Source organism: Pseudorca crassidens, chromosome 12, assembly GCF_039906515.1.
Source record: "Pseudorca crassidens isolate mPseCra1 chromosome 12, mPseCra1.hap1, whole genome shotgun sequence".
Lineage (NCBI taxonomy): Eukaryota > Metazoa > Chordata > Mammalia > Artiodactyla > Delphinidae > Pseudorca > Pseudorca crassidens.
In genome coordinates this window covers 41,247,557-41,270,976 of record NC_090307.1, presented here as the reverse complement: position 1 = coordinate 41,270,976, position 23,420 = coordinate 41,247,557, and the positions used below count along the sequence as shown (strand labels likewise).

At 42.4% G+C, this 23,420-nt stretch overlaps 1 protein-coding gene across 10 annotated transcripts in view; it reads left to right on the top strand.

The window, feature by feature from the left end:
- The window catches only part of MOCOS (molybdenum cofactor sulfurase), a 57,229-nt gene extending 34,790 nt beyond the window's left edge, over positions 1-22,439 (top strand). For 5 of the 10 annotated variants that reach the window (XM_067699308.1, XM_067699309.1, XM_067699310.1 and 2 more), the window contains 6 exons: positions 2,962-3,040; positions 5,617-5,741; positions 10,318-10,423; positions 13,835-13,973; positions 18,858-18,962; positions 22,246-22,439. In XM_067699308.1, coding sequence (XP_067555409.1) covers positions 2,962-3,040; positions 5,617-5,741; positions 10,318-10,423; positions 13,835-13,973; positions 18,858-18,962; positions 22,246-22,398 — 707 coding nt within the window. In that variant the 3' untranslated portion in view covers positions 22,399-22,439. Of the gene's footprint in view, positions 1-2,961; positions 3,041-5,616; positions 5,742-10,317; positions 10,424-13,834; positions 13,974-15,298; positions 15,445-17,918; positions 18,741-18,857; positions 18,963-22,245 lie in introns of those variants that run through there. The other 5 variants (XR_010933052.1, XR_010933050.1, XR_010933051.1 and 2 more) reach the window with 5 other exon arrangements.
- The last annotated feature ends 981 nt before the right edge of the window (positions 22,440-23,420 follow it).

Here is a 23,420-nt window from a genome sequence, read left to right as displayed (position 1 = left end):
CTGAAGTCTGGGAGGGTTATGTCTCCAGCTTTGTTCTTTTATTTAAAAATTAATTAATTAATTAATTTATGGCTGTGTTGGGTCTTTGTTGCTGTGCACGGGTTTTTCTCTAGTCGTAGCAAGCAGAGGCTACTCTTTGTTGCAGTGTGTGGACCTCTCATTGCTGTGGCTTCTCTTGTTGTGGATCACAGGCTCTAGGTGTGCGGGCTTCAGTAATTGTGACATGTGGGCTCAGTAATTGTGACTCGCAGGCTCCAGAGTGCAGGCTCAGCAGCTGTGGCACATGGGCTCAGTTGCTCTGTGGCATGTGGCATCCTCCCGGACCAAGGATCAAACCCATGTCCCCTGCATTGGCAACGGGATTCCTAACCACTGCATCACAAGGGAAGTCCCTCCAGCTTTGCTCTTTTTCCTCAGGATTTCTTTGGCAATTCTGGGTCTTTTGTGGTTCCATATAAATTTTAGGATTATTTGTTCTAGTTTTGTGAAAAATGTCATGGGTAATTTGATAGGGATCGTATTACATATTTAGATTACTTTGGGTAGTATGGCCATTTTAACAATATTAATTCTTCCAATTCAAGAGCATGGGATATCTTTCCATTTCTTTGAATTGTGATGTTACCCTCTTCTATTATACTTTTCTTGTTTACGTTTGTATACCCAGGATATTAACATACAAAAAGAGTTGAATGGGTTACTCTTCTTTCTATTCTCTGAAGCATAAAAATGTATGTCATGACTAAATAGGATTTATCCCAGAATATAAGGAATAAGAGAGAGCGAAAACAAATACCCAAATATCTTCCACTCCAAATCAGCAGCACTTTGTGAGGTGGTGTGGTATATCAGATGTTCTGCTCACTTGTAGGGACTTCCAGCACTGTGGGTGGAGGAAGGGCATCCTTTTCAGGACACGTATGGTAGGACAAACTTTTGGCCCTAAATAATAAACATTAAAACAAGGCATTATAATTGTTTTATGTAAATGACTTGTCACTCCAAAAGATTTCAGGTATCTTGAGTCCAGAGGTTGGAATCTTTTATTTCTCTGTATCTCTGAGCTGTACAAGCACAGGGCTTAGTATATCCGGAATGAACTCAATCCCCATGAACTTTGTTGGGGGCAACGCTTGAGCTCAATCCATATGGGGACCCCAGATTAGGTTGCCTGTTTAGCAAGAGGCCTGCGATGACCTTTATAAGCCAGCTGAGGGCCATATTTATGATTATATATGTTTTGTGCAGAGTCTTGGGTAAGGGTAGAAGGAGGCTGAGTGCAGGCCTCCTGCTGGCAGCCCCGGGGTGCATTTCCACTGTGCATTTGTACACGTGCTGTCCCCTTGCTGTGGTTACTTCCTCATAACCAATGTTCCAGGACTCACTTTACTGCTCTCCCCTGTGGGTGCACACCTGGTGCAATCCCATCCTTCCATGAACAGCCTTTTTTTGTTTGTTTGTTTTGCGGTTCGTGGGCCTCTCACTGCTGTGGCCTCTCCCGCCGTGGAGCACAGTCTCCAGATGCACAGGCCCAGTGGCCACGGCTCACGGGCCCAGCCGCTCCGCGGCATGTGGGATCTTCCCGGACCGGGGCACGAACCCGCGTCCCCTGCATCGGCAGGCAGACCCCCAACCACTGCGCCACTAGGGAAGCCCCATGAACAGCCTTTTGACACAGCAGCATCTCTAATCACTCAGCACAGCACTCTCCAAACTTCTGGAGCTTTCTGGATGAGGCCTCTTCTGGCCTTCCCCACACAGGGACAGGAGTGTGGAACTGGTCATGCTTGTGTAAGACATGGACAAGCAGGGGACAGAGCTGATGAAATACCTCTTACGCATATTGTTACTTCTCTGTCTTTGTTGTGGTGAAAGGCTTGTCGTGCTTGGCATGGGTCTGGGTAACAGTCATGATCTGATGCTCGTGAGTAGGAATGGATGTACCCGTTGCTGTGCTGTGTGTGATGAAGCAGGACCAGCATGAGCAGGGATACAGGTGTGCTTGCTGTGTGCTTGCTGGGGGCAGGTTGGGTCATGCCGGTGAGCAGTGTGACTGGCGGCAATGCTGAGAGGGTGCAGGGCACGGGTGGGCCACACAGGAGGAGTCCACAGAGTAGGAGCCGCCACAAATTCCACTCAGGTGTCTTGGCTTCATGCAGTTCCCTATATTTTTAATGACTCACGAAGGATGAGAAGGAGTGCAGAGTGGCAGAGGCCCTCAGCCGTTCCAGCCTTTAGCAAAGGTCTTTCACCCATCAGTAGCCATGGATCAGTTTCCTCTAGTTTCTTCCACATATTTTATTCTAAATCTATTGAAAGAATGAATACCACTTTAGCTGAGTACTGGGTATATGAGCGTTTATTATTCTTCAGACCACTATGTATATATGTTAAACACTCCTTTGTATGTACGATGTATGTAACAATTTTTTAGAAAAGAATGGCTTCCCAACCCCACTGACATAATAACAGTTTTTTGGGTTTTTTTTTCTTGGTGATAATGATGATTGATGCAGGAATCCAATTTAATGCTGATTCCTAGGGGCTACTGAGAATTGACACTATACTGACATCCTTACAGAGTGAGCCTTCATGTCTGCCTGCCTATTTCTAGAGGATCTAAGGTAGCCTAGTGAGCAATGATGTCAGGATGTGGAGTCATGCAGAGGTAGAGAAAGCATTCAGAGGAATTTGTAGTGTTCCAGGGACTGTGGATGTGACTGCCCCAGTGCAGAGTCTTCCATGGCAAAGCTGCTCGATGCACACGCTGTTGGTGGTACCGATAATGAGGAAGAGAATCTCTGTGTTATAAAGAGATTTCCAAGACTCAGCCACTGACTTGATTCAACCAATTTCCAGTGTCATTAAAATTCTTGTATATTTCAGGATAATGGACTTTTTTTTGGACATACTTGTTTTTTTTCCATGATGATAAATTTGTCTCTAACCTTTATTCAATAGGGATGGAGCCTATAGCGGTGCCACTTGAGGAGAACAGCAACCCAGCTCAGATTTGCCAAAGCAAGGTCTGTGCGGACAGGTGAGGCTGCAGCAGGTGACATTCGCAGGTCTAGCTGCAGGGCGGCTCAGAGTGGGGAAGAGAGCAATGCCCTGTGCCATCGGTCCTCGGCTGCATCCTCTGTCCAGTCTGCTGCCGCTTCCCCCTCGCACACTCTACTCCAACCACACTGGCTCCTAGCTCTTCTTCACACCTACTAAGCATGCTTCCTCCTTAGGACTTTGCACTTGCTGCTCCCTCTGCCTGGAATGCTCTTTCCCTGTTTATACCCCCGCAGGGTTCACTTCCTCACCTCATCGGGTCTCTGCTGAAAAGCCTCCTTCTCAGAGGGCCCACCTGACCTCCCCTAGGAGCCAGCCCCTCCCTCTCCACTTGCTCTGCTGAATTCTTCTCCTTCTCATTAATCTTTTCCCCAACATATACCTTCAGTCCCTCCTGCTAGAATGCCGAACCCGAGAGAGCAGGACTGTCTGTGTTGCTTCCTGTAGACCCTGGAACAGTGTGGTGTGGAGGGAGGTGAGGTGAGGCAGGGGACAGTTTGGAGGAGGCATGGTGGAGCTCAGAGGGGTGGCCGCAGGGGAGTGGTGAGTCAAGGGACCTGATTCACAGCTTGAAAAAATTGGCTGGTGGGTGTAGAAAAGTTGGAAGACGGTAAAGGTGCAAGTGGGAAGGCCAGCTGAGCATCTGTGTTAGTAACACAGGTGAGATGAGATGGAGGCTTGGATCAGGCTCAGAGAGAAAATCAGGTGGGCATCAGATATAATATATTCTGGAGGTAGAATAACCTGAACTCGCCGATGAATTGGATGTGGAAGCTGAGGGGGGTGTCAAGATGTCCCTCAGGTTGTAGAACTTTCAAGTGATAGTTCAACAATTATATTCCGTATAGTTGTGGATTATTACCTAATCTGAGTTATTGATGGTAAATCATCTGCTGAATTCTAGGAAACATAGAAAATGAGGTTGAGTGTTATAGGATTTCATTTTATTTCTTGATCGTAAATATTTACAAATCAATTTATTGAATACATCAAATTTCTGCATCCCTTTTAACCTAAATCTAATTTCAACCTGAAAACACGTGGAATACAAATTTTCTGATTGTGGGCCCCTATCTGATGGGTTCCCAGCGCATCTAATACCCCAACTAGTTTACCCCCCAAATACTAAAATGGTTAACCCTTAACAGTTCAGTAGGGATTTATATATAGTAAAAGTCTTTTAAAATGAATTGCCTATTAGTTAACACAATAAAGTAGTTGGTGGGTATGTTTGTGCTCAGTAGTTGGTGATATGCATAGCACTGAGTCAGAGTACATTTCCTTCTGCACTGCAAACAAGTAAGTCATGAGATGATATGTCAAATACTCAAGCTACATCCAAATTGGACTCAAGTTGTTAGTGCCCCAGGTCACGCTGGGATGATGAAGGGCTACATGCTCAGGAAAGGTGGGAAGGTGATAGCGTGAAGATTGTGCTCTATACAATTGAGCATCATGGGCCCTGGCCCATCCTGGAGCCCAAGGGGTGAGCACACTCTGCATCCTCTTGTTAGTTCTTGTGCAGATTTAAACACTCATCATAGCACATTTTCAATTAGGGCAATGAATTTGGGGTAAACATTTCTGCATGTCACTATAGCAAATCTTCTTATAGAGAGAAATATAGCTATCCAGGGGTATCTGCAATTATTTATCAGGCTCTTCCCTGGTTGTAGATTTCATTTAGCTGCATCTGAGAGGAATGGCATTTTCTGGTTAATAAAGCTTTTCGATAGCTAGAGGTCAGGCTTCTCATACTCAGAACCACAAGTGCTCAATATGATGAAAAATGGACCTAGGTGCATCTCTCAAAGCACCAGAGAGAATGTCTACAAAGCAAGATTTCATTCTTCCCTTTCCTTTCTAGATCCTAAAGGCAGCTATTTTTCCCAGTAAAAATTAGGATAAGTTTTCAATAATATCTATCTTGTAATCCCAATGTACGTTATTAGCAATTTTGCATGATTAGTTCTGGAGATGTATAGATTATGATTTTTAAAAAATTTAAAATTCTATTTAAAAATTCTAGAAGTTTGAAGAGTTTTAAAAAACCAGATCAAAAAATGTACTTATATCGGTGACTTATGGCCATAGTGTTCTTTTCAGAAACCAAACACGTCAGTCCCTACAGCATGGCCGTGAGAGAAGATATTCCAGTCAGGCCTATAGTAAAAAAACCAGGACATGGGTCTGGGTTCCAGAGCTTCTTAAAGCAAAATAATGCTCTGGAAGCTCTTAAATTCCAAGCTTTGTGGTTCTCAGGGGCTGTAAGTAATATAAACAAAGTCTTTCAAGAGAAATTTCTAAAGCTTTTAATTTGATCTGAAAGCTTTGCATAAGCTCCAGATCCCAGGCCTTCCCGTGCCTTGGGAATCTCATTGCGACTTCCTAAGCACACTTGTCACTGTAGATTTCTGTCTTGTTGGGGGCTTCATGTTTTCATATTATATATTATATTATATTAATTATATAATATTATATTACATAACTTTTTGCTATTTCAGTTATTTAAAGGAATACTACATAACATCTTTCCTTTTTTTTTTTTTCTGCCAGGGTAAATACTTATGACTGTGGAGAAAAAATTTCAAGCTGGTTGTCAACGTTTTTTGGCCGTCCATATCATTTGATCAGACAAAGTTCAGACTTTCAAAGAAATGCAAGGAAGAAACGAGGCAAAGGTATCACATTTCGGATTGCTTCTTAGGGGACAGGCACTTGGGTTTAACCCTTGCAGACACGAAAATCAGCCCAAAAAATGGATTGACAGGGCAACGTGCTCATGAACAGAAAGTAGGGGTGGTCAGCCGCTGGCAGAAAGGTGCTGTGGTGTCCCCCAGGTCAGCAGGACCCATGTGTGGTCTCCAGGATGAGCCCGAGGAGGCCGAGGGGGGCTTGCAGCCTCTGCTCAAGCTCTCTGCCTCAGTCCTGCATGTTTAGAAGCACAATTAAGTTTTGTTAAAGAAAAACATTGGTAGCTTGCTGTATACTAAGAAAATCTGGACTTCTAGTCTTGGTCCTGACACCAAGTAGTTGTTGAGACCTTGGCAAATCCTTGAACCCATTGGTGTTGAACTTCTGTAGAACTCGACGGCAGAACATTGTGATGGCATGTCATCTACTTAGATTTAAGGGTTTTGACAGTTTTTCCCGCCATAAGCTGTTGTGAGCGTAAAATGAGACAGCAGAGAAGAAAGTACTTTGAGCTAACAGTACCATATAGAAAGAGAGAGTTTTCAGGTGTCTGCTCAAATGTCACCTTCTCGGGGGAGCCTTGCCTGGCTGCCCTCCTTAGAACCATGGCCCCTACCTGAACCTCCAGCTCATTCCCTGTTTTATTTTTCTCTGTGGCACTTTTCACATCCTATAGGCCATGCATCCTATAGGCCAACTCAGTTATCCTGTTTATGTTCTGTCTTCCCTCTGTTAGATCATAAGCTCTGTGAGGGAGGGATTTTTCTCTGCTTTGTTCAGGGCTTAGAACAGATCTGGCACATAGTAGTTGCTCAGTAAATACCAGATGAATAAATGAATGGACTGGAGAGTTGCCACATTACTGGTTTGTGCAGGAATGACCTGGCTTAGTCACTAGCTCCCTGGGAGACTGGCTTGTAAATCTACACCTGGAGTGAGTCATGGAGGGCTTCAGGGAAGAGGTGAGTTTGGAGCTGCATCTTAACAGGAGAGTAGAAGTGTTCCAGGCAGAGAAAGGCAAGAAGATTACTGAGGAGCAACATGGCAGAGCTTGGCATTTCATGGGTTCAGAGAAGGGTTTAGGAGGGTCAGACATGGGTAGGGGAGTGATGGGGCAGAGCTAGAGAGAAGAGATGAATGTGCTGCTGAGGAGTAAGTAAGCACTGTCTTCAGGTTGAAGAACTGAAGAATTCTACCCTGGGGAGTTTCATGATGCAGCTTGCATTAGAAAGACACCCCTGGTGAGGTGTGGAGGCTGCAAGGGAGAGGGAAATGAAGGAAGCAAAGAGTCCAGGCAGGAGGCGGCAGTGACTGTCCTAGTGGGAGATGGGACCTGGGTAGGCAAAGGTGGGAGCAGAATGAATCCGTTGGCTGCTCGATACAGGATCAGGAGTGTCAGCTTGTGAATATTATACTTCAAAGATGCCATTTACGGTGGAGAGGTCTCTGATGGTCTAGGTCTAGGCCTTTGAACATTTTTGTGTTGGTACACCTTAGAAGAAATTTTTTAAAGCTACACTACCTCTTTACGTTGTCATCTAAATTTAAAAAAAAAAAAAGTTGCAAAGGTTGTGATTTCCAGCATATTGCAAATATACAGGCTTACTTTGGAGATACTGAGAGTTCGGTTCCAGACCACTACAATAAAGCAAGTCACAAAAATTTTTTGGTTTCCCAGTGAGTATAAAAGGTATGTTTACACTCTATTGTAATCTAGTAAGTATGTAATAGCATTATGTCTAAAAATCAGTGTGCATAACTTAATTAGAAATACTTTCTTGCTAAAAAACTCTAACCATTATCTGAGCCTTCAGCAAGTCATAGTAACATCAGAGATCGCTGATCACAGATCACTATAACAAATATAATAATGAAAAAGTTTGAAATATTGTGAGAACTACCAAAATGCAACACAGAGATATGAAGTGAGCAAATGCAGTTGGAACAATGGTGCAATGGATTTGCTCGATGCAGTGTTGCCACAAACATTCAATTTGTAAAAAACTTAATACCTGTGAAGTACTTGCGAGGCATGATAAAGTGAAATGCAATAAAACAATGTACGCCTGTAGTCATTTAAAATTAAAACTTGTACATTGCCCTTTTAAATATAAACCAGTGGAGTCTCAATACCATAGTGATTTGAGTCTTATGAGTATTAACTTAAAAATATGTGTATAAACAAACTGTTTTTTAAGGTACAGAAATTTTCTTTCTTTCATTTTCTTTCTTCAACTTGTATTTCCATTCCACTTCCTTGAAGGAATTTTATCTTAGTGTTATATATTTTATGCTTGAAACTCTTTCCTTGATCACCCTATCATATTTATCTGAAACTAAAATTATATATAAATTGAAATGTATAAAATTTCTTAAAGTTTCCTGTGATTGTAGAGTCTCAGTGTTAGGAAATTTTTCCTAGGTTGAGTTCTTATCATAGTTTTTAATAGTACACAGTTGATCAAAGCAACAAAAGTATATTATAAATTTCAAAAAATAGTTATTAAACATAAAGAGAAAAAAATAGTGGAAAATGAATCTCTTAATGAGATGGCTGGCCACCTGTGATTAATTCCCACGTCCATGAATGACTGTCACCTATCATCAGAATAGCTGGTGTTCAGCACTGGTTCTCTTCTGAAGAATCTTATTTAAGTCAGTAAACAGCTGGGGATGAAGGTGTTTGGTTAACGCGCTGTCACTCAAACCTTTCTTCTGAGGCACAGGGATCTAACATCAAGATGACTTTAATCATCTGTCACTTGACAACTTAATTAGTTCCGGCAGTTTTGTGGTTAGCAAAGAAATGGAACCCATCTGACCTACAGGAGGATCAGTCACCCAAGCTTGAGAGACTTTTATTTTCTCAGCACAGACCCCAGGGTTTTGAACTGGTCTTTTGTTTTCCACCCTGGAGATTTTTAGCCCCCAGGGCCAATGCGCCATTTGCCCTGTGAAGGGTGAGAAGGGCCTTTTGTGGAGGGGCCTGGGATTGCACCTCACTGCTCCGGCAGAGCCATTTTAGCAAAGAAGACATGGAAATAGAGAATCTGTAAGCGATTCTCTTGGAAGTGTCCATTCTCGGGTACTCTGGGGTCCACAGGCCTAGTTCAGAGACAGCTCACTAGGTTTTGGCCCGGCCAGCCTTTATCATCAACATCTTGTATAAAGACAGCTATGGCCCAAAAAGTGGGAGCTGGAAGCTGGGTGATGGGCTGCAGTAGTTCTGGAGGCCCTTGATATTTTCTTCCACTCTTTTTTTTTTTTCTTTTCAGTAGTTTTAAAACTTGTATTATTTATTTCTAAAGTCAATATTACACACTTGCCCGAGGGCAGAACCCAGCTTCTCCCTGACTAGATTCACTGACCAGATTCAGAAGATCTCACTGGGCCTGTGACCCTCATCAAGGCCCTTCTTCTTGCTTGGGGAAGGGCCCCCCCACCCCCCCCACCCCCGCCACCTCCCCACCTCTGCCCTGCAGCCCCATCTCTCCTCCTCTAAGTGTTGCCTCCAAGTTTCCTTTGCTGGAAGAATTTAACTTCAGCATTTTATTATTTTTTTCCAGATTATCAACAGCATATTCTAGAAGCTTATGTTCTTTCTGTTTTTGAGAAGTTTGAGCCATGCTTAGAACATTTTTTATTTCCAGGGCACCATTTTCTTCCCTTTAGAAACAGTCCCTAATATTTAAAAATGCAAGTCTTCCATTCAAGTACTAATCAGGCCAGGAATTCTACTCAATATTCTGTAATAACCTATATGGGAAAAGAATCTGAAAAAGAATGAATATATGTATACGTATAGCTGAATCACTTTGCTTACACCTGAAACTAACACAACATTGTAAATCAACTACACTCTATTATAAGATAAAAATTAAATTTAAAGAATGCAAGTCAATGGAAGCATGATTCATTTGCATTCCAAGAAAGCAACTCTTCTTTTCTAATTTATTTTATCTTAATTTTTAAATTTAGGTATAATTGACATACAACATTATATTAGTTTCAGGCATACAACATAATAATTTGACACTTGTATATATTGCAAAATGATCATCACGATAAATCCAGTTAATATCCATCATCACACAGTTACAAATTTTTTTCTTATGATGAGAACTTTCAAATATGCAATACAGTATTATTAACTGAAGTCACCACACTAGACATTACATCCCCAGGACTTATTTATTTTATAAGTGGAAGTTCGTACCTTTTAACCTTCACCCATTTTGCCAAACCCCGCCGCCCCCCCCCCCACCTCTGGCAACCACCAGTCTGTTCTCTGGATCTATGAGCTTGTTTTGTTTTGTTTTAGATTCCGTATCTAAGTGAGATTATACAGTATAGAACTTTCTCTGTCTGACTTTTCACTTAGCATAATACCCTCAAGGTCCATCCATGTTGTCGTTAAATGGCGAGATTTCATTTTTTTTTTATGGCTGAATAATATTCCACTGTGTATGTATACCACATTTCCTTAACCATTTATCCATCAGTGGACACTTAGGTTGTTTCCCTCTCCAGCAACTCTTCTTTTAAATACTCCATCACTTTTAGATCAATCTGCTTGTACAACAGCCACCCTCTCTCTGGTGAATGAGGCACAGTATCTGCTGATAAACAGATCCAGTGTTTTGGAACTTCAGCAGCAATTAAGCACCAGGTAAGATCCCTGTACTATTTGCTATTTACCTTGGGAATAGCAGACAGGTGTAACTACTTGCCCCTGGGAGTGAGCTGGTCACCTCCCTAGGGAGAAAAGGTCTGCGAATCATGAGTCCAGACCCTTCATTGAGAAACTGAGGCCCAGAGAAGTCACAAAACTTTTTAGGCCAGTTTCCCTTAATCTTTTAGAGGGTTCTCTTTTATCTTCCAATGTCCTTCTTGATGCCCTCAGGATGCTTGGCGGAGAATCCCAACCCTCATGTTTAATCATTTCAATTCTTAAACATTTAGTTGAATGTAATCGCCAGCAATTGGACCCACTTTTTTTTTTTTTTTCTGTACGCGGGCCTCTCACTGTCGTGGCCTCTCCCATTGCGGAGCACAGGCTCCGGACGCGCAGGCTCAGCGGCCATGGCTCACAGGCCCAGCCGCTCCGCGACACGCGGGATCCTCCCAGACCGGGGCACGAACCCGTGTCCCCTGCATCGGCAGGCGGACTCTCAACCACTGCGCCACCAGGGAAGCCCCCTGGACCCACTTTTGGTGCCCACTCTCCCACTGGCCCCTGGCCCCTAGGAGCCTTGCATTACTTCCACACTCATTTTGAGTGAAAAGAAGAGTGGTTATGAAAGCTTTTAAAGTTGTAATTGTAGATACTATTTGTTTGTATCATCAGACAGAACTAGCACCCTTGCCTGCTCACTCCCACCCAGGGATCTCCCAAGGGTCCTGGAAAAGTCAGCTCTAGAAAGGGTCTTGGTTGGTTCAAGCCCCCTCATTGTCCTTCAGAGGAAATTGAAGTCCCAAGATAATCAGACAATTGGGGCAAAAAAGAAAAATCACCCAGCTCTTACGTAAGAGTTGGGACCGGCAGATCATTCATGGTCCACACCTGTCAACACCATGAGCTGGGGCTCCTGTGACGCTCACGTGCCCTGTGGTCCTGGGCACATGTGTGCACATGCACAAACATGTACACATATAGCTTAATAAAAACTACAAAATGGACTGTTTGTAGTAATTCCTGCTTATAGTCATTGGCAAAAACACACAACAGTGTTCCCTTGCCGAGGTCCAGGCTGCCCTCTTTAGGAGCTGAAGTGTGATGCCTGGTCCCTGGGCGTTCACTGAGTTTTCCCGGTACTGAGTGACCCCCTTCCTCAGGTACCCTGGGCCCTGGAAGGAGCAGGTCTGCAGTTTTCTGGGATTCTTGGTGTGGAAAGAGAGGAGGTGGGGACAGGCTTGCTGCAGCCCTGGTTCCTGCAGTCCTGGTTTAGTGCAGAGCTGACAAGCAGGAGGTAGGAAGGCCAGGTGGTCAAAGGTAGGAGAAACAGCCTGTGGTTAGTACACAGCGTCCCTGGTTCTGTTTTCAAATTTGCTGGATGATATTGTCTCCATGCGGGCCATGGTAGCTTTTCATAAAACTTTCCCTATTAAAAAGCACAAAGGGAGTTTTGTTTGTTTGTTTGTTTATAACCTGGAGGGTAAATCCAGAATCAAAGGATTTTAGGACTGGAAAGTGCTAACCCTCTCATTTCCCACAAGGGCCCTGCAGTCCTCATCGATTGTGGGTGTTGCACATAGTTACTGGCAAAGCTGGACTTGGGTATCCTGGTCCCTGGCTTTTCACATGCCAGGGGCTTTGAGATACAGACATGGGACCCCTTACTCTCCCCCAGTGTCTTTCAGTTCTGTCTCCAGGGCAAATTCCAGTCATGCTCAAGGATTTCCCTCCCTCCAAACTTCAAAAACTTTTATTAAAGTACAACAAAGTGCAAAAATCATAAGTACATAGTTTAGTGAATGTTTACAGATGTATATACCCACGTAACCACCATCCAGATCAAGTAGAGAACATTTCTAGAACCATAGACCCCTTCCTCATGTCCCTTCTTGGTCAACCCCACTGAAGGTTGCCACTATTATGCCTTCTTTCACCCTAGACAGTTTCGCCTTTTCTTAAACTCAATTTAATGGGATCATACAGTGTGTTCCTCTGTTGAAGTTTGCAGATGCTTTTTCAGTGCTTTCTTACCTTAGGGGAGGGCGTGCATGGAGGTGCAGGGAGCTGTTTAATGGTAACTGGTGCTAATAAACAAAAATTTTAAACAAGAATTACAAAAATAGCATATGCTTAGTTAAAACTGCAAACGGGATGGAAGCTAGGAAATAAAATTTTTAATCGAGATACAATTGACATGCAACATTATATTAGTTTCAGGTGTACAACATGATTCTATATTTGTATATACTGAGAAATGATCACAGTTAAGTCTAGTAAACATCTGTCATCACACATAGCTGGAAATTTTTTTTTAAAGATTGTTTATTTCTTTTTTTAATAAATTTATTTATTTATTTATTTTTGCCTGTGTTGGGTCTTCATTGCTATGCGCAGGCTTTCTCTAGTTGTAGAGAGCGGGGGCTACTCTGTTATGGTGCTCAGGCTTCTCATTGCAGTGGCTTGTCTTTGTTGTGGAGCACGGGCTCTAGTCATGTGTGCTTCAGTAGTTGTGGCACGTGGGCTCAGTAGTTGTGACTTGCGGGCTCTAGAGTGCAGACTCAGTAGTTGTGGCGCATGGGCTTAGTTGCTTCAGGGCATGTGGGATCTTCCTGGACCAGGGATTGAACCCACGTCTCCTGCGCTGGCAGGTGGATTCTTAACCACTGCACCACCAGGGAAGTCCTGCAAAATTTTTTTCTTTTTATGAGTACTTAAGATTTATTCTCTTAATACCTTTTAAATATGCAATACAGTCGTTTTTTAGACAATACAGTATTATTAACTATAGTTGCCATGCTATACATTACATCCCCATGACTTGTTTATTTTATAACTGGAAGTTTGTACCTTTTGACCCCTTTCACCCATTTTGCCCACCCTTCTCCCCACCCCTGGCAACCACCAATCGGTTCTCTATAGGAAATAAATATTAAAACCTCCCATGTATACTCTATGTTGCTTTATGATGTTCTAATATCCAAAAAGAGTGTGAGCTCTTGATACTTTTTAGGTCCTTGATAATTAAGCCTGTTGACAGTCTTTAAATGCCTTGTCCTGACTCTGTAGAATTGGTATTTTCTCATAAGTTTATTCACTCGATCCCAGTTCACTTGGTTTCCAAAGTTCTTCATCTCTTCAGCAAAGATCTACTCACCCATTGCACTGCCTCTTGTGGGCTTCTCCATGGAGATGGGACCACATTCCAGGGAGATCACGGAGGTCTGTCCAACAGATGTGAGTCTCTTGGCCTTGCACTCATGATAAAAGCTTGTTCTGATCATCAAAGCCTCAGGCCAGAGTACAATTGATGAACTCAGGCATCGAGTGGTAGAAATGTTGAATTATTACAATAGTGCAGTTGTCCACCCTTCCCCACCTTTTCTCTTTTGGGTATGTCTTAAACAGTGATGAGAATGGAAAGGAAGAATTATTCCCAGTGAACAATCTCATCTCGCGTTTCCGTGCCAATATTATTACCAGTGGAACAAGGGCTTTTGAAGAAGAGAAATGGGATGAAATTTCAGTTGGTTCCTTGCATTTCCAGGTAAGTTCCCAGGAGTTCTATTATCCTTCCTCAAGGGTTGCCAATGGGGATTGACCTCAGTCCTAGGCCGGGATGGTAGCAGGTAGCAGGGAATCCCATGCCCCATCACGTGCCCCACCCCCACCAGGCGTTGACTCTTACCCACAAAATCTCAGCAGAAGGGTATGTGACACCTGCATCCTGGGGTGCCCCTTGGAATGATCCATCCCTCCTTCCTCCGGGGAGGGCAGCAGTTTCACGTGGGGAAGAGAGAACGTACAGGTGATGAAGGTACAGACTTTGTTGCCGTGTCTAGGCTTCAACTCTGTTTCTTGGAATGCTTGTGTCTATGAGAACGTCCTCCTCCTGAAACCTGCTGGATTTTCTCGCTGTCTGGAGCTTGTGGAGGAGGACCCAGATGCCTCATGGTCCTTCAGTGCCCATGGTGACTGTACCTTCTCCCCATGCTCTCTCGCTTCTGGCCTCGTTGGCAGCTGGGGGGCAGCTTGCAGTTAGAGGCGAAGCCTCCAGGATGCCCTCCCTCCCCAGGCTTTGGGCTCCCCAAACCTGAAGTCTTCAGCTAACATCTACATTCCTCCTTAGGGCAGATAAGGCCCCCGAGACCTGATCCTCCGGCCTCTCCCATCTCCCCGAGCTCATCACCCCTCCCCTTCTGCCTGCCCTGTAGACCTTCTCTCCATTCCCTAAACAAGCCAAGCTTCCTGCCTTAGCACCTTAGCCCTGCTGTCCATTCCACATGGAGCACTTTTCCTCCAGCTCCTATAGGGTCTCAGCTCAGATGTTACCTCCTTGGAAAGGTTGTTCCTGACCCACCACAAGGTCACACTCTGCACAGTGTCTCCTTATTTCTTCAGAGCATACGAGGGTGGGGACCAAGTCTGTTTAGTCCCTGCTGTTCCTCTGGGGTCTAGGACAGTCCTTACCCAGAGTAAGTGCTCCAAACTGCTGATGGAATGAATGGGCAGAAAAGCTATGGAATAGCTGGGGACAGAAGGATGGGTCATCTGCACAGGATATCCCCAGTTCTTCAGTGGGGAATGAAATTATCTTAATAACAGTAATTAGCCAGTTGTATAAACTGATTGTAATAGGGCTACTGCACTCAAATGGAACATCACTCTAACTTCCAGGAAAGCGGTAAACAATAATTTAACCCTTAATGAAGGATTTCAGAGGTCTGGGGTTTGGGGTAGGGATAAACTGCGTGGCACCAATAGAAGAAAAAGATGTCCAAAAGATCTTTGTTACCCATTTAACTCTCCAAGCTTCCTCTTATCCTGGAAGCTGCTCCCCCTTGAAAGAATTATCTCTTTTCTCTTCCACAGACCTCTCTGGCACCAGCCTTCTGTCATTCCACTCAATCCTCCATCCTGGCTGACTCTTCTTCATTTTCTGTTGCTGTGTCCCTGCCTTGCTATAAAAGCACCTGCTCTCAGGGTACATGCCCAGTAATGGATTGCTGGGTCATATGGTAATTCTATTTTTAGTTTTTTAAGGAACCTCCATACTGTTCTCCATAGTGGCTGTACCAATTTGCATTCCCACCAACAGTGCAAGAGGGTTCCCTTTTCTCCACACCCTCTCCAGCACTTACTGTTTCTAGATTTTTTGATGATGGCCATTCTGACCGGTGTGAGATGATATCTCATTGTAGTTTTGATTTGCATTTCTCTAATGATTAATGATGTTGAGCATTCTTTCATGTGTTTGTTGGCAATCTGTATATCTTCTTTGGAGAAATGTCTATTTAGGTCTTCTGCCCATTTTTGGATTGGGTTGTTCAAAAAGAGTCATGTACCAAAATGTTCATTGCAGCTCTATTTATAATAGCCAGGACATGAAAGCAACCTAAGTGTCCATCAACAGATGAATGGATAAAGAAGATGTGGCACATATATACAATGGAATATTACTCAACCATAAAAATAAACGAAATTGATTTATTTGTAGTGAGGTGGATGGACGTAGAGTCTGTCATACAGAGTAAAGTAAGTCAGAAAGAGAAAAACAAATACCGTATGCTAACACATATATATGGAATCTAAGAAAAAAAAAAAAAAGGTCATGAAGAACCTAGAGGTAAGACGGGAATAAAGACACAGACCTACTAGAGCATGGACTTGAGGACACGGGGAGGGGGAAGGGTAAGCTGTGACAAAGTGAGAGAGTGGCATGGACATATATACACTACCAAATGTAAAATAGATAGGTAGTGGGAAGCAGCCGCATAGCACAGGGAGATCAGCTTGGTGCTTTGTGACCACCTAGAGGGGTGGGATAGGGAGGGAGATGCAAGAGGGAAGAGATATGGGAACATATGTATATGTATAACTGATTCACTTTGTTATAAAGCAGAAACTAACACACCACTGTAAAGCAATTATACTCCAATAAAGATGTTAAAAAAGAAAAAAAAAGGGCTTCCCTGGTGGCGCAGTGGTTGAGAGTCGCCCTGCCGACGCAGGGGACATGGGTTCGTGCCCCGGTCCGGGAAGATCCCACATGCCGCGGAGTGGCTGGGCCCGTGAGCCATGGCCGCTGAGCCTGCGCGTCCGGAGCCTGTGCTCCGCAAAGTGAGAAGCCACAGCAGTGAGAGGCCCGCGTACCGCAAAAAAAAAAAGCACCTGCTTTTACACATCCTGCCTGGTACAGAGTAGGCACTAAGTATATGATAGATAGATAGAGAGAGGGAGAAATAAAGGAAGAAAAGAAGGAAAAGAGAAAGCACTACAACTAGACCAGGATCACTGTCAGAAACTTACCTTGTAACAAGTAAGTTGTAAGGTACCTGGGTACATGAATACAAGAAGGACTCTAAAAACACCTTTCTGAGATGCTTTGCTTTCTTTAGGTCATGATACTTAATAAACATCAATTAATGAAAGTTAAAATATGCATGCCCTTTGACCCAATAATTTCACTCATAGAAATCTATTCCATAAAAAATACTGTTACAAATATGCAAAGATATTTTACAAAATTACTCATTGCAATACTTTATAAATATGAAAAATTGGAGAATATCCTAAATATCCATAAAAGGGAAGGTTTTTTTTTTTTTTTTTGCGGTACGCGGGCCTCTTACTGTTGTGGCCTCTCCCGTTGCGGAGCACAGGCTCCGGACACGCAGGCTCAGCGGCCATGGCTCACGGGCCCAGCCGCTCCGCGGCATGTGGGATCTTCCCTGACTGGGGCACGAACCCGTGTCCCCTGCATCGGCAGGCGGACTCCCAACCACTGCGCCACCAGGGAAGCCCAAAAGGGAAGTTTTTAAAAATTAATTTTTATTGAAGTGTAGTTGATTTACAATATTATGTTAGTTTCTACTGTACAGCAAAATGAATCAGCTATACATACACATATATCCCCTCTTTTTTGGATTTCCTTCCCATTTAGGTCACCACAGTGCATTAAGTAGAGTTCCCTGTGCTGTATATATGTTCTCATTAGTTATCTATTTTATACATAGTATCAATAATGTATATATGTCAATCCCAAACTCCCAGTTCCTCCCACCCACCCCCCTTCCCCCTTGGTATCCATATGTTTGTTTTCTACATCTGTGTCTCCATAAAAATGAAGTTGATTAAATAAAGTACAATACATCCATACAGTGTTGTCCTGTGCAGGCATTAAAAAGTATAAGCTATAGTTAATAATGTGCCTTTCAAAAAGTAAATGCTAAATTAGGAATCTGGGATTAACAGATACATGCTAATATATATAAAATAAACAACAAGGACTTACTGTATAGCACCGGGAACTATACTCGATATCTTGCAATAACCTATAATGGAAAAGAATCTGGAAAAAGAATATATTTATATTATATATTTATATTCTTATTATACTATATATAAATATTATATAACATAAATGAATATTATATTTATATAAATATATATTATATTATATATATATTTATGTAATTTATATTTTTTTCAGATCACTGTGCTGTGTACCTGAGACATTGTAAATCAACTATACTTCAATTAAAAATTTTTTTTAAGTAAATGCTTAAGAGATGTTTGTTGGTGATAATACTCAGTGCTGAAGTAGTTGCAATGTGGAAAGATCTAACACATCTCTTTTGGAAAGCAATTTTTCACTGGATATCATCAAGTCATAAAAGGTTTATACTTGTTGACTTTATAATCTCCTTTTGGGAGATTTAGCCTAAAGAAAAATTCAAACAGGAAAGAGAGTTATGTGAATTAAGACCTTTATTGCAAAATTATTGATTACAGCAAAGCATTAGAAATTATGCACATGGCTTCAAAGGAGAAGAGCTAAGTGCATCAACCCATGGGAATGCCAGGCCATGGTGAAAACTGCAAAATCCGGGGATGAGATAGCTGTCTGCGAACGGACACTGAACAATGTCCGTTATGTATTGTGGAGTAATTAAAAAAGAGAAAGAAAGCCAGCAGCTCTCAGCTCTCAGCGAGTGTGTTTCACAGGGGCGCGTGTGATTGTGTGAGCTACTTGCTGCAGTCTCACAGTCTCGAGCGATCTGTGGCCACGAGAGCAGCAGCGCGGGGTGTGTGGCTGTCCATCTTCCCCCAGTATGCCCTCCAATCAGTTCTTTTCTTCCCTGGAGGAAGCCCAGCATTCCCTGATAACCACCTGTGAGTCACAACCACTCTTCGTTTTCTTCAAAGCCCTGATGCAGTAGCCTTTAAGCTGATAAACGAATGTGGGTGATTCCCTAGCGGGCATTGGGAAGAGGCGGCACTTCCTGGCTCCGCGCAGTTTGAGTATTTCTCTGTGAGTCTGAAATTGACTGTTTACAACGATTCTTCCTGGACCCAGATTCCTCCCTGCAGAGTGTGACAGCCTGGTCACTTTCATGGCAACGCTGTCTTTTCCCTTCTCACCTCCCAGGTTTTGGGACCTTGTCACAGATGCCAGATGATTTGCATCGATCAGCAAACTGGGCAGAGAAACCGAAATGTTTTCCAAAAGCTTTCTGAGAGGCGAGAGAGAAAGGTAGGCATGATTGCTAAAAATGACACCCCATTTTAAGTTCCTGATGCATTGTCTACACCAGAACTAATCCTTAATAGTGCTGAGTAATTTTCAGAAGTCGGAAAACGTTGTAAGGCTGATGGGCTACCATCAAGATGCAGACCTTATCCGCGACACTGTCTTATTTTTCCTTTGCATTCATTTCCTCACTATTTTTATGACATGTATCTTTGATGCTTTCAAATCTTGTTGAAGAGATATGGAGTATAGATAAGAAATAGTTTTAAAAAAAAAGTGGGGGGGACTTTCCTGGTAGTCCAGTGCTTAAGACTCTGTGCTTGCACTGCAGGGGGCACGTGTTCCACCCCTGGTCTGCGAACTAAGATACCACATGCTGTACGGTGCACCCAAGGGGAAAAAAAATAGAGAAATAGTAAATAAGTAAAGTAATTCTATTGTCTCAATCATTATTTTCTTCGCCACAGAAATCTCATGAAGAATAAAAATGCCTTATGGTGAATAGGGTAGCTGCATAGAAAATAAATTCCACTATACTAAGTTTGTAAGTCATCTTCTTGAGGGCTAAAATGACTAAGTGTTGTTGTGGATCCCAGATTATAAAAGCTGAACTTTTAAGAGATTGATTCATTAGGAACATCCATTTATTTCCGGGCTTGCACTTTCTGTGAGGACTTTTGGTTTGCAAAGAATTCCAGGAAGCCAAATAAGCAATCAGGCTGCACAGAACAATTCTTGAAAATTAACAGAAATAATGCAAGCATTTCATCTCTTCCCAGTAATAAACTGGCAAGTTAACTCATGGTAAAATGTTCTGCATCGTTTCCTGTGTTTCTCCAAAACCAGAGCTTTGTTTCACAGTATTTGATTGACAAAACTCTCCTTACGGATATGGATAGGTATGGTCTGCAGAGCTGTTGCGCTTGAGTATTATACCAACAAGTCTGTTGGCTCAGCTGTGGCAGGCCGTGCCAGCTGGGAGCGTGGGGACCTGGAGCCTGCCCCATGCAGGTTGCCAGGAGAGAGGATGTGTGCGCACAATACTATGGTACATGGTAGTGGTATTTCTCAGCATCACAATAATTCTTGTGCATAAATCTTTTTATTTTTAAAATTTGGAATAATTTTAGATTTACAGAAAAATTGCAAAGATAGTACAGAGAGTTCCTGTGTACTCTTCACCTATATGTACACAAATATTAAGGAATTAATTTATCCCAAGTCCCTAGCTTGGGGCCTGGAACGTAGTGGTGGCCAACTGATGTTATCACAGATCTGGGAGCACATCACATACTCCAAAGTGTTGTTACTGGCTCACTTGCATTGATGGCAAACGTTTTTTGTTTTTGTTTTAATTTAACTTTTATTTTATATTGGTGTAGAGTTGACTTACAGTGTTGTGTTTGTTTGAGGTGGACAGCAACTTGATTCAGTTATACATATCCATATATCTATTCTTTTTCTGATTCTTTCCCCATTTAGGTTATTACAGAGTGCCGAGTAGAGTTCCCTGTGCTGTAGAGCAGGTCCTTGTTGATGATCTGTTTTATATATATATTAGTGTGTATATGTTAATCCCAACCTCCTAATTTATCCCTCCGCCCCCCCCGCTTCCCCCCCCAACCATAAGTTTCTTTTCTAAGTCTGTGAGTCTGTTTCTGTTTTGTCAAGTAGTTCATTTGTATCCATTTTTAGTTTCCATCTATAAGTGATCCTATGATATTTGTCTTTCCCTGTCTGACTTAGTTCAGTTAGTATGATCATCTCTAGGTCCGTCAGTGTTGCTGCAGATGGCGTTATCTCATTCCTTTTCATGACTGAGTAATACTCCATTGTCTATATGGACCACATCTCCTTTATCCATTCATGTGTTGATGGACATTTTGGTTGCTTCCATGTCTTGGCTATTGCAGATAGAGCTGCAATGAACCTTGGGGTGCATATGTCCTTTCAAATCATGGCTTTCTCTGGATATACGCCCAGGAGTGGGACTGCTGGATCATACTGGTAGCTCTATTTTTAGTTTTTTAAGGAACCTCTATACTGTTCTCCACAGTGGCTATTATCAATTTCCACTCTCACCAACAGCATAGGAGGGTTCCCTTTCTCCATGCCCTCTCCAGCTCTCACTGTTTGTAGGGTTTTATTTTAAAATTAATTTTTATTGGAGTATAGTTGCTTTACAATATTGTGTTAGTTTCTACTGTACAGCAAAATGAATCAGCTATACATATCCATATATCCCCTTTTTTTTGGATTTCCTTCGCATTTAGGTCACCACGGTGCATTAAGTAGAGTTCCCTGTGCTATATCGTATGTCCTCATTAGCTCTCTATTTTATACATAGTATCAATAGTATATATGTATCAATCCCAATCTCCCAATTCCTCCCACCCCACCCCCTTCCCCACTTGGTATCTATACATTTGTTTTCTACGTCTATGTCTCTCTCTCTGCTTTGCAAAAAGGATAATTTATACCAGCAGTCCCCAACCTTTTTGGCACCAGGGACCGGTTTCGTGGAAGGCAGTTTTTCCATGGATGGGGATGGGAGACACCGGGATGGTTCAGGCAGTAATGTGAGCGGGAGCGATGGGGAGCGATGGGGAGCGGCAGATGAAACTTTGCTTGCTCACCCGCTGCTCACCTCCTGCTGTGTGGCCCTGTTCCTAACAGACTGCGGACTGCTACTGGTCCGCGGCCCAGGGGTGGTGGACCCCTGGTCTATACCATTTTTCTAGATTCCACATATATGTGTTAATATATGATATTTGTTTTTCTCTCTCTGATGATGGCAAAGCTTGAGTAGACTTACACAACTCTTCATTTTCGACCTCCCATCCTTATTCTGGAGAATTTGGAGAATTTAATTTATGTCACGGATTCTTATAGAAAATGCTGAGTTTTGCCCGTATTTTCACAAAATGGTTTTTACATCAGGGAACAGAGCAGAAATCGGCCTGACCGTGGTCGGAGGCCCAGAAGAGGAAGAAGCCCTCCTGTGGGAAACTCAGGGTACACAGGAAGGAGAAAATAATAGGTCCAGCAATAAAGAGGTACAGGCTAACTATCGGGAAAGAATACTTTAAAATGGGAATCTGTGTGGTCTAGGATATTAGGATTCTCCTTGTTTCTCACTACCTTCTACTAAATGACAGACAGGACATATCAAGTCCCAGTACATGTTTTTAAAGATCTGACTTAATTTTAGTGGAACATTATTATTTACAAAAGTATTTTAACTGCTAAAATAATCTAACTTCTGTTGTTACTGTTTTGTTCACAGGTGAACTTTGGGCTGTACCTGATGCATACCTCTTTGGATTTATCTACTCCATGTTACCTGTCTGTAGGATCTCAGGTGCTCCCTGTGTTGAAAGAAAACATAGAACACTATGATTTACCTGCTTCTGAGAAACAGCAGGAAGTTATCTCCTAAAGTTTTTTTCAGCATATATTAAAATTTCTCTTTTACAACTATTTCCATTCTTTTCTTTCTTCCAGTTTTGCTGAGATATAATTGACATACAGCACTGTGTAAGTTTAAGGCGTACAGCATGATGATTTGACTTATATACATCATGAAATGATTACCCTAGTAAGTTTAGTGAATCGTCTCACATAGATACAAAATTAAAGAAATAGAAAACAATATGTAACTTTTCCTTGTGAAGGGAACTCATAGGATTTACCCTCCTAAATTTCATACATAACATACAGCAGTGTTCATTGTATTTATCGTGTTGTACATTACATCCCTGCTACTTATTTATCTAATAACTGGAAGTTTGTACCTTTTGACTTCCTTCATCCAATCCCCCACCCACCTCCCCCCTCTGGTAACCACAAATCTGATCTCTTTTTCTATGAGTTTGTTTGTTTGTTCTGAAGTATAATTGACCTACAACGTTATGTTAGTCCCCGGTACACAACAGAGTGATTCAATATTTCTATACCTTTCAAAATGATCATCAGGATAAGTCTAGATGTGATATGTCATCATACAAAGATATTACATAATTATTGACTATATTCCCCACACTGTACATTTCATAACCATGACTCATTTATTTTGCAACTGAAAGTTTGTACCTCTTAATTTCCCTCACCTGTTTCTCTCCTCCTCCCACCCCCGCCCCCCGCTTCTGGCAACTACCTGTTTGTTCTCTGTATCTATGACTCCGTTTCTGTTTAGTTATGTTTGCTCATTTGTTTTGTTTTTCAGATTCCACATATAAGTAAAATCATACAGTATTTGTCTTTCTCTGTCCGATTTACTTCACAATTACCATAATATCCTAAGTCCATCCATGTTGTCAAAAATGGCAAGATTTCATTCTTTTTTATGTCTGAGTAATATTCCATTGTGTATAAGTACCATATCTCTTTATCCATTCAACTTCGGTTGCTTCCATATCTTGGCTATTGTAAATATGCTGCAATGAACATTGGGATGCAAAT